General features: G+C 47.1%; 1 protein-coding gene across 3 annotated transcripts in view; it reads right to left on the bottom strand.

The window, feature by feature from the left end:
- Nucleotides 1-5,529: 5,529 nt before the first annotated feature.
- Nucleotides 5,530-11,897, bottom strand: part of LOC144605338 (EF-hand and coiled-coil domain-containing protein 1-like) — a 76,438-nt gene continuing 70,070 nt past the window's right edge. For all 3 annotated transcript variants that reach the window (XM_078420469.1, XM_078420471.1, XM_078420470.1), the window contains exons 4-8: nt 11,355-11,478; nt 10,543-10,702; nt 6,979-7,137; nt 5,917-5,986; nt 5,530-5,823 (exon numbers count right to left, since the gene is read on the bottom strand). In XM_078420469.1, coding sequence (XP_078276595.1) covers nt 5,693-5,823; nt 5,917-5,986; nt 6,979-7,137; nt 10,543-10,702; nt 11,355-11,478 — 644 coding nt within the window. In that variant the 3' untranslated portion in view covers nt 5,530-5,692. The remainder of the gene's footprint in view (nt 5,824-5,916; nt 5,987-6,978; nt 7,138-10,542; nt 10,703-11,354; nt 11,479-11,897) is intronic.

Raw genomic sequence — 11,897 nt, 5'->3', positions numbered from 1 at the left:
AGAAAGCTGAAGGGTGATCTTTGAGAGGTGTCTAAGATCATAAGAGGAATGCACAGTCTCTTACCCAGTGTAGAGGAATCAAGAGCCAGAGGACATAGGTTTAAGACGAGGGAGGGAAAGATTAGGAAACTATTCAGTAAGTTTTAATGAGGTCCCCCCCTTATCCTTCTAAACTCCAGCGAGTACAGGCCCAGTGCCTTCAAATGCTCATCATATGTTAACTCAATCATTCACAGTCATAGATTTTAGAATTTTTTAGATTTAGATTTAGATTTAGAGATACAGCGCAGAAACAGGCCCTTCGGCCCACCGGGTCCACGCCGCCCAGCGATCCCCGCACACTAACACTCTCCTACACCCACTAGGGACAATTTTAAAAAAAATTTACACACACGTTTGCCCAGCCAATTAACCTACAAACCTGCACGTCTTTTTTGGAGTGTGGGAGGAAACCGTAGATCTCGGAGAAAACCCACGCAGGTCACGGGGAGAACGTACAAACTCTGTACAGACAGCACCGGTAGTCAGGATCGAACCTGAGTCTCAGGAGCTGCATTCGCTATAAGGCAGCAACTCTACCGCTGCGCCAACATGGGTAGGCCCTTTGGCCCAACTTGCCCACACCGGCCAACATGTCCCAGCTACACTAGTCAATTCCTGGGATCGATTCCTGGGATCATTCTTCTAAATGTCCTCTGGACCCTCTCTTGCAGATTTCTGGGGCAGGTGATGGTGGCCTCACACACGAGCTCAGTGTGAAGCAGGTTATCACGGTCCCAGTAAAGAGCAAAATCAGGCCACCATATCCTAATGAGCTTCAACAGGCCTACGTATGGAACCCGATTAGAGCCTGATGCCAGTTTTAGCGGATTTGACTGCTGGTCTTCAGATGTGATCAACGTCGCCCTTGGTGCTGGCTGACAGCTGTCGAACCTTCTCACCGTCAAAGCATACTTCATCACCCCCAAGGTGTTAGTCTGACGTGAAAGCTGGCTGCAGATGAATTGCAATAAAGGGTCAGGGAGCTGAGGAGCATCAACCAGACCAAGGCCATTCACCAGCTGGGGATTCCTGTTCTGAATTGTTCGGTAATCGGGTGGGACGGTCTTGCCGCGGTCGATTTGCTGCCTTACAGCGCCAAGGTACCGGGATTATCCTGACTACGGGTGCTGACTGGATAGAGTTTGTACGTTCTCCATGTGAGGGCGTGGGTTTTCTCCGGGTGCTCCGGTTTCCTACCACACTCCAAAAATGTACAGGTTTGTAGGTTCATCGGCTTTGGTAAAAATTGTAAAAGTGTTCCTAGTATGTACGATAGTGCAGGTGTAGAGGAATTGCTGGTCAGTGCGGACTCGGTGGGCTGAAGGGCCTGTTGTTCACAATGTATCTCTAAAGTAAGCTATTGCCTGCCACCCAGCAATGATAATGACGTTTGTTTGCAGAGTTTTGTTTAATTTAGTTTAGAGATGCAGCGCGGAAACAAGCCCTTCGGCCCACCAGGTCCACACTAGCCATCGATCTCCCGAACTCTAGTTCGATCCTACACATTAGGGACCATTTACAATGTTACTGAAGCCAATTAACCTACAAACCAGCACGTTTTTGGAATGTGGGAGGAAACAGGAGCACCCGGAGAAAACCCACGCGGTCACAGTGAGAACGTACAAACTCCACACAGGCAGCACCCGTAGTCAGAATCGAACCTGGGTCTCTGGCGCTGAGGTATCAGCTCTACTGTGCCACCTTACTGGCTCCTAGTAAATCAGATCTGGCTCTGGGGATCAGTTGATGGCTCTGGGGATCAGTTATGAGGGCACTATTTTTAGCTTAGAAGCCAAAGTGCTGGAATAACTCAGCGGGTCAGGCAGCAACTTTTGAGGACAAGGATAGGTGACGTTTTGGGTCGAGGGCCGTTTCAGAGATCTGCTAATTTATTCCAGCACTATGTTCTATGCAAGATCCCGGCATATCTGCAGGTTCTCGTGTCTCTATGTTTAGCTTGTTGAAGTTCTTCCCATCTTCACCTTCTTTTGAACATTGACTCCTTGTTGACTAATAGTTCCATAAGTATTCAGTGTTCCCCTAGTCTCGCATAAACAATTATCACAGTGCCTTGCCTACGGACGGCACAGTGGCACTGCCGTAGAATTACTGCCTCACAACGCCGGACTACGGGTGCTGTCCATACAGAGTTTGCACGATCATCCTGTGACCACATGGGTTTTCTCCAGGTGCTCCAGTTTTCTCCCACACTCCAAAGACGCGCAGGTTTGTAGGTTAATTGACATGGACCCACTACAGTTCGCATACCGTCCGAACAGGTCCACGGATGATGCGGTCTCCCAGGTTCTACACACCGCTCTCTCTCATCTGGACAGCCAGGGGGGCTATGTGAGGATGCTGTTCATTGACTTTAGTTCAGCATTCAACACAATAGTCCCCAGCAGACTGGTTGAGAAGCTGCTGGAACTGGGGCTTAGCACCCCTCTGTGTGCCTGGGTCCTGGACTTTCTCACTGCCAGGCCCCAAGTGGTCAGGATGGGGGAACACACATCTAGCTCCCTCACCCTGAACATAGGATCCCCCCAGGGCTGCGTCCTTAGCCCCCTACTGTACTCCCTGTACACACATGACTGTGGGGCCAGGTTCAGCTCAAACTCCATCATCAAGTTTGCTGATGACACTGTGGTGGTGGGCCGGATCTCCAACAACGATGAGAAGGCCTACCGGGAGGAGGTGGCTGATCTGGCACTCTGGTGTCAGGACAATAGCCTCCTCTTGAATGTCACTAAAACAAAGGAGCTGATTGTGGACTTCAGAAGGGCTAAACATCCAAGGACGTACACGCCACTGGAGATAAATGGGTCTATTGTGGATAGGGTGAGCAGTTTTAAATACTTGGGGGTCCGCATCGCAGAGGATCTGACATGGGCAACGCACATTGCCGCACTGGTGGGTAAGGCTAAGCAGCGCCTTTACCACCTTAGACAACTGAGGAAATTCAGAGTGTCTCTGAGGATCCTTCATTGCTTCTACTCTGGGGCTGTAGAGAGCATCCTGTCCGGCAACATTACAGTCTGGTTTGGGAACAGCTCTGCCCAGGACAGGATGGCCCTGCAGAGAGTAGTGCGTTCGGCAGAACGCACCATGGGAACTACACTCGTCCCCCTGCAGGACCTATACATCCGGAGGTGCAGATCCAGAGCAAGCAAGATCATGAGGGACCCCTGCCACCCCAGTAACGTACTGTTCCAGATGCTACGATCAGGCAAACGTCTCCGCTGTCACGCTGTGAAAATGGAGAGGATGAGACGGAGCTTCTTCCCACAGGCCATCAGGACTATCAACTTTTATAACCCCAGAGACTAAATTTTTGTCGACACTAATAGTAACTTATTAACTTTATTTATATGCTGTAACTGTAATTCTTTTTTGTGCACAACCCGCAGGCATTGCCACTTTCATTTCACTGCACATCGTGTATGTGTATGTGACAAATAAATTTGACTTGACTTGAAAATTGTAAATTGTCCCTAGTGTGTAGGATAGTGCTAGCGTGTAGCACAGTGCTAGTGTAGTTGAAGTTTAGTTTATTGTCACGTGTACTGAGGTACAGTGAAAAGCCTCTGTTGTATGTAAAATTGTCCCTAGTGTGTGTATATGTTAGTGTATGGGGTGATTGCTGGTCGGTGTGGGCTACCGAGCCTGTAGTGGGCTGTGTACCGAGCAGTGTGGGCTGTAGGCCACATTGCCACGCTGTATCACTGAAGTAAATTAAAGTAAAAGCATGGATATTCAAGGGAAAGGATCAATACATAGAAACATAGAAAATAGGTGCAGGAGTAGGCCATTCGGCCCCTCGAGCCAGCTGATCATCCAGAATCAGTACCCCGTTCCTGCTTTTTACCCATATATCTTGATTCCGTTAGCCCCAAGAGCTATATCTAACTCTCCCTCCTGAATACATCCAGTAAATTGGCCTTCACTGGCTTCTGTGGCAGAGACACCTCAGCCCAAGCTTTGCTGCAAACATAAACCACACTCACTGGCTTTCAGTGTGAGATATCATGGTCAATTGTCTGAACAGCAATTACCTTCTACCTGCCTTCTCCCCATAACCTCCGACACATTATATATTCTTTGCTGTAAAAAACCGTCCACACATACTGCGCGATCAAAGAAACATGCATAATATTCCAGACCAGCAACTGCAATAATATTGGGCTTTAACCACCAGTGGGCAACAGTTGCTGTTAAAAATAATAATTCCTTGTGCAATGTTTAACAGCAACAGGCAGCCAGTGCCATGAACACATGGATAAAAAGACATTGAAAATTACACAATTGCAGAAATTAAAACTGTTGTTTGAAATACAAAGCCAGGATTTGTTTATGCACCAAAGAGGAATCTAGTGTATATGACTTTATTTCAGATACAGTGCCATTTTTAATGGATGTTTTAAGTCAAATAATGTAGAACATTAATTGATGGTAGTTCTACCCAATATCTAAGCTTATCCTTCAGTGAAGATAGACACAAAGTGCTGGAGTAACTCAGCGGGTCAGGCAGCATCGTTGGAAAAAAGGAATAGGTGACGTTTCGGGTCTAGACCATTCTTTCTTCACTCGATCCAAAACGTCGCCTATTCCTTTTCTCCAGAGATGCTGTCTGACCTGCTGAGTTACTCCAGCGTTTTGTGTCTATCTTCAGTGTAAACCAGAATCTGCAGTCGCTTCTGAATGAGGAAGAGCATTGAACTGCAGAGGCTGCACCTTTTGAATTAAACCATCATTGCTCTCCCTTCTAAGAAGAGTACTAACCCAAAATGTTGTCTATCCAGATGTTGCCTGAGTTTATCCAGCACTTTGTGTTAAGCTCATGACTCCAGCACCTGCAGTGTCTCACATCTCCATATAAAAGCATCATTAGTGTGTTTAGATGGACAAGATGCGGAAGGCAATGAACTGCCCATTTTTCTAGTGTCTTTACCTCCCTTCACTCTCAACCAGCTTGATAGAAACAAGTCAACTAGTTACTCTTTTTCCTGCCTCACCCGCTGAGTTACTCCAGCACCTTTTGTCTTATCTACCCATTGTAACACCTTGCTGTGCAGAATATATTTTATTCCCATTTCCCTACAAGACAGACTCAAAAGGTCATCCATGGCTACAATGTTCTTTTGGATATCTCCAGATTTTGCAAGTCCTTTCATTAGCCGTCCCCATTTAATTTTGTGTGGGACATGGAAATGTTTAGGAAAAATAACTGCAGATGCTGGTTTAAATCGAAGGTAGACACAAAATGCTGGAGTAACTCAGCGGGTCAGGCAGCATCTCTGGAGAGAAGGAATGGGTGGCGTTTCGGGTTGAGACCCTTCTTCAGACTGATGTCAGGGGAGGGGGCGGGACATTTGTCTCCTGACATCAGTCTGAAGAAGGGTCTCGGCCCGAAACGCCACCCATTCCTTCTCTCCAGCGGAAAGACTATACAAGATTACAATCGAGCTGTCCACCGCCTTCAGATAGAGAATAAAGGGAATAACATTCAGTGCATGATAAAGTCCAGTAAAGTCTGATTGAAGATAGTCCGGGAGGTCTCCAATGAGGTAGGTGGTAGCTCAGGACCGCTCTCTAGTTGTTGAAGGGATGGTTTGGGTGAGGATCAAGGTTGGAATTCCACCTTCTTCCATAACTAACATGTTATCACCAGGGAGGTTTTCAAGACTTGTTGACTTTCTCTTCGGGATGAACCTGTGCCCAGTAGCTTGCATGACACCAACTCTTTATGGAGCACATTCAACATGTCCAAGGAAGCCATTGTCCCTGGCAAAGCAAGAGGTATTAAACGGTAACTACGATACAACGTAAATCAGCTATTTCTCCATTGTGGAATGAAACACTGCTTTGACTACTCACCATGCCCATTGCTGTAACAGGCATCCAAAGTGCTCAATAAAATCTTTCCCAAAGCTCGCCTTGATATATTCTGTAGGCAAAATGAAGAGAAAGGGCGAGTTAGTTGGGCAGCTCTTTGAAGGATGTGCAATCAGGCATGATGTGAACTAATTAAAACTGGCCTTGGGTTCAAAACAGAATCACTTGTCCAACAGCGAGGAGAATGATCGGTTTATTCTGAAGGTTAGGACCCACAATCTGCCAGCACTAACGAGAAATGAAATGTCCTTCAGCATAGGAACCCAAAGTGCCCGAGACCCAACTCCCCCCTGAAGGATTTCATCGAATCCCACAGACACGTATTACATTGCGTGAGCAGTGCAGAGATTCATTTGAAACGTGTGAAATTCTTAAGGGATTGGACAGGCTAGACGCAGGAAAAATGTTCCCAATGTTGGGGGAGTGCAGAATCAGGGGTCACAGTTTAAGAATAAGGGGTAGGCCATTTAGGACTGAGATGCGGAAATTTTTTTTCACCCAGAGAGTTGTGAATCTGTGGAATTCTCTGCCACAGAAGGCAGTGGAGGCCAATTCACTGGATGTTTTCAAGAAAGAGTCAGATATAGCTCTTAGAGGTAACAGAATCAAGGGATATGGGGAGAAAGCGGGAACGGGGTACTGATTTTGGATGACCAGCCATGATCGTATTGAATGGCTTGAAGGGCCGAATGGCCCATTTCTGCACCTATTTTCCATGTTTCTATGTTTCTGGCGCAGCGGTAGAGTTGCTGCCTCACAGCGAATGCAGCGCCAGAGACTCGGGTTCGATCCTGACTGCGGGCGCCGTCTGTACGGACTTTGTACGTTCTCCCCGTGACCTGTGTGGGTTTTCTCCGAGATCTTCGGTTTCCTCCCATACTCCAATACAGGTATGTAGGTTAATTGGCTGGGCAAATGTAAAAATTGTCCCTGGTGGGTGTAGGATAGTGTCAATGTGTGGGGATCGCTGGGCGGCGCAGACCCGGTGGGCCGAAGGGCCTGTTTCGGCGCTGTATCTCTAAAATAAATTTTTTTTTTCATTACCAGCAATCGCAGTTGTTGCAGAAGCTGGAGGACATCGGTCAGCTTCTCCTCGACTAGCGAGAGTCTCACGCGGTCCGCTTCCACCATCTGCACCTCCATCCGCAGCATCTCCACCTCCTCCCCCTTCAGCTGAAGTTCCTTGGTCATGGAGCAAGCCAACTGCAAGAGGAAACGGTGCAGCTCAGACCAGGACTGTGGTCATAGAGTGGTGACGGCACTGGGCCTGTGGTCACTGGAGTTTTAGAAGCATAAGGAGGGACCTCATTGCAACTTACCAAATAGTGAAAGGCCTGTGTAGAGTGGATGTGGGGAGGATGTTTCCATCTGTGGGACCGCCGAGGACTAGAGGCCATTGCCTCAGAATAAAAGGACGTAGCTTTAGAAAGGAGATGTGGAGGATTTCTTTGGTCCGAGGGTGTTGAATCTGTGGAATTCATGGCCATAGAAGGCTATGGAGGCCGTCAACAGATATTGTTAAGGCTGAGAATCTTGATTAGTACAGATGTCAGTGGATATGGGGAGAAGGCAGGAGAATGGGGTTGAGAGGGAAAGATAGATCAGCCATGAATGAATGGTGGAGTAGATTTGATGGGCCCAATGGCCTAATCTGCTCCTATAACTATGCACAGTCATACACGTAAGGCACAGAAACAGGCCCTTTGGCTCAACTTGCCCACGCCAACCAACATGCCCCATCTGTAACTTATTCCACCTGTCTGCATTTGGCCCATATCCCTCCAAATCTGTCCTATCCATGTACCTGTCTAAATGTTTCTTCAATATTGTGATAGTACCTGCCTCCACTACCTCCTCTAGCAGCTCATTCCATACACCCACCACACTTTGTGTAAAATATTTGCCCCTCGGGTTCCTATTGAATCTTTCCCCCCACACATTAAACCATTGTCATCTGGTTCTTGCTTCCCCTACTCTGGGTAAAAGACCATACATTTACCCTATCTACTAGTGGATTTGGAGTAGACGTTCCTCATGGAGAGTAGGGACGGTGTAACCTTCCTTCACAGAACGGGAGACTCCAAAAAGAGGGGTTCAAAATCAGGAAGGTTTCCTGCCATTGGGAAGAAAGTGTAGAGGTCTGTGAAGTCAAGGTTGAGGAACTTATTAAACAAGTCTCAAGGAGGGTCCCAACCCAAAACATCACCTGTCCATTCCATCCACAAATGCTGCCTGACCTGTTGAGTTCCTCTGGCACTTTGTGTTCCGATTCCAAGGTATTGATTTCCAGACCTCAAGAATTCCCATCTCTAAACACCTGCTCCTTGCTCAAAAGGGTTGGTGAGTCAAGGTCAATGGAAGTTTTTTTTTAATATAGTGCCTGGGTACACTGAGGTACAGTGAAAAGCTTTTTTGTTGCTTCTATCCAGTCAGCGGAGGGACTATACATGATTAGAATCTTGCCGTCCACAGTGTACAGATACATCATTAAGGGAATAATGTTTAGTGCCAGATAAAGTCCAGTAAAGCCCGATTAAAGATAACTTGAAGGTCTCCAATGAGGAAGAAAGTAGCTCAGGGCCGTTTGTAAGAAGTGTAGATTTCTACAAGTCGTTTAACTTCTATATAAGCGTTTTATTATAAATACAATGCAGAGAGCAGGTGAGAAAACCTCATGGCACACCTCATGGTTAAAAAGTCAAACGAATTTAATCAGCAGCATAATACAGGTAACACTACGAAAACCAGGCATGGACTATAAATCAGGTCAGCAATACGAAAGTCAGGCATGGATCAATCCACCTATGGGATGGCTCTACACCGTTCTCTAGTTGGTGAGAGAATGGTTCAGTTGCCTGATGACAGCTGGGAAGAAACTGGCGCTGAATCTGGAGGTGTGCATTTTGGATGTGTTTTTGAAAGATCGAGGAATCGAGGGTTATGTGAACTGGAATTGAGACCTGGGGCAAATCAGCCCATGATCCAATTAAATGGCGGGGCTGGTTTGAGGGGGCCAGGGTGACCTATTATTGGTCCTTTTTCCTTGCGTACCTATGGCTGTCAGACTTCCAATTCACGGCGTCTCGGCGGTAGAGTTACTGCCTTACAGAGACCCGTGTTCGATCGTGACTATTTTTTTTATTTTTTTTATATATAAAAGTTTTATTCCAAAGAAAAACATACAAACATACTAAGCAAAATGTGATCAAACAAAAGCCGCCTGTGTCGGCAGTTTACAAATTAAACAATCGTGACTATGGGTGCTGTCTGTCATGGAGTTTGTACGTTCTCCCCGTGACCTGCGTGGGTTGTCTCTGAGATCTTCGGTTTCTTCCCGCACTCCAAAAGACGTATAGGTTTGTGCGTTAATAGGCTTTGGTGTTAATGTTAAAAAAATGCCCCTAGTGTGTGTGTGTGTAGGGCTGTGTTCATGTGCGGGGATCGCTGGCCGGTGCGGACTCGCTGGGCCGAAGGGCCAGTTGCAAAAATATTGCATATTTTTATTGCTTATTTTTATTGGTCTTATTGTTGGACTGTGGGTAATCTTTCGTTTCACTGCACATTTATGTGTACGTGACAAATAAATTGACTATTGACTATTCCGCGATGTATCTCTAAAACTAAAAATTACAAAAAACACAGCCTGCAGGAGACACACTCCGAGGATGCACAATGCAGCTGTGGTTAAAGTGACTGGGTCTCACACACACAGCCACGGGGCAATGTAAAGGAGGCCATTTGAAAGCCTGAGACTGAATGCAGAACTCAACAAAATCACTGACTAATGGTGTTGACACGCACTGAGCAAATAAAGACACGAGTTCAGGCCATCAAACCCGTGCACTGAACGCAGATGTGTCGAATCATGTCTGAGCAAGACAATTTGTTTTGCATAACAACCGTTTGCAGTTTTGCAAAGTTTAGTTTAGATGCAAAAACCTGAATATCGAACATATCAATCTGACCCAAAACTATTTGAATCTCACCCTAAACCATTTGAATCTTTCCCAAAGCTCGTCTTGATGCATTCTGTAGGCAAAATGAAGAGTTATCTCCATCTCTCTATATCACTGCCTTTTTCTCTGGTTCTCCCGACAATCGACCTGAAGAAGGGTCTCGACCCGAAGCGTCACCTATTCCTGCTCTCTAGAAGTGCTGCCTGTCCCGCTGAGTTGCTGCCTGTCCAGCTTTTTAGAAACATCGAAACATAGAAAATAGGTGCAGGAGTAGGCCATTAGGCCCTTCGAGCCTGCACCGCCATTCAATATGATCATGGCTGATCATCCAACTCATTATCCTGTACCTGCCTTCTCTCCATACCCCCTGATCCCTTTAGCCACAAGGGCCACATCTAACTCCCTCTTAAATATAGCCAATGAACTGGCCTCAACTACCTTCTGTGGCAGAGAATTCCACAGATTCACCACTCTCTGTGTGAAAAAAAACGTTCTCATCTCGGTCCTAAAAGACTTCCCCCTTATCCTTAAACTGCGACCCCTAACATCGGGAACAATCTTCCTGCATCTAGCCTGTGTCTATCTTCGCTTCGGGTGAAAGCAGCATCTGCAGTTCCTTCCTGCACATGCCTTGAACGCTGGCCCTACCTACCTGCTCCACGTCGGCCCGGAGTTTGGTCACTTGGTGCTCCTTGTTCTCCAGTTGAGCCGCAAGGTCCACTTCCCTCTCGCTGGAGGCCACAACTCCTCTGCCTTGGCGACGGCCACTGCCGTTACACGAGAGCAAACGCCGTAAAGTGATGCTGGGACTGCTACTGAAAGCCAGAGAGATTTAACGTCAGACCTACGAGGATGTTTATGCAGGCCTGAGCTATAGGGAGCGGTTGAGCAGGCTCGGACTATATTCGTGATTGGAGCAGAATTAGGCCGTTTGGCCCGTCAAGTCTACTTCGCCATTCAATCAGGGTGGGGGGGGGAACATAGAAAAATAGGTGCAGGAAGAGGCCATTTGGCCCTTCGAGCCAGCAGCGGGAAGTAGGGGGGGGGGGGGGGGTGGAAGAGAGGGAATGCAGGGGTTACTTAAAATTAGAGAAATTAACATTCATACCACTGGGTTTAAAGCTATTTTCAATCTGAAGAAGGAATCCGACCCGAAATGCTGCCTGTTCTTATTCTCCGGAGATGTTGGCTGAGGTGGTTTATGTGAGATGCTTAGTTACCCCAGCACTTTGTCTGCATCTTCTAACGTGCAGGGTGTGGTCGCGAAAGTGGGGATAATGTAGAACTAGTGTGAGCGGGTGGTCGCCAGGCGGAGTGGACTCGGTTGGCTGAAGGTCATGTTTCCATGCTGTATCTCTAAACTACGCTAAGACCAGGACAACCTCTGGTATCTAAAGGACGCACAAAAGGGAAATCAGGGCCTAGTTTTTCCGTTGGAGTTTTATCGGTGAGAATCTCACTCACTCCACACTGTTGCAGCCGTCTCCACTCAATGCAGGCATTGGACATGGTTGATCTTCCGAACCTCTCTCCTCTTCCTCGTCAGAAGCAGCCCGGCCCTCCACTGCCCTCAGCAACCATTCCTCATCTGTAGAAAGAGCGGGTCAGGTTGAATGTAGACAGTGAAAATGCTGGAGTAACTCAGGGGGACAGGCAGCATCTCTTGGGGAGAAGTCTCTTGGGGTGACGTTTCGGATCGAGGCCCTTCTTCAGATTTCAGAGAGTCAGGGGAGAGGGGAAACGAGAGGTATGGAAGGCCAAGGTGTGAAAACGAGAGATCAATGTGGACGCTGCTCAAGGAGAATGTAGAATAGATCATTGTTAGGTAGGGGAAGGCGACAATGAGGCACGCAAAGTAAAATTTAATCAGGAGGACAGTAAAGCCAGTCGGAGAACTAGGGTGGGGGAGGAACAGAGAGAGGGAAAGCAAGGGCTACTTGCAGTTTTCCTTAAGTCAATAGTCAATAGTCAATAGTCGTTTATTTGTCACATACATATAAATGTGTA

Source organism: Rhinoraja longicauda, chromosome 24 (genome assembly GCF_053455715.1).
Source record: "Rhinoraja longicauda isolate Sanriku21f chromosome 24, sRhiLon1.1, whole genome shotgun sequence".
NCBI classification, from domain to species: Eukaryota; Metazoa; Chordata; class Chondrichthyes; order Rajiformes; family Arhynchobatidae; genus Rhinoraja; species Rhinoraja longicauda.
This window is presented reverse-complemented; position numbering and strand designations above follow the sequence as displayed.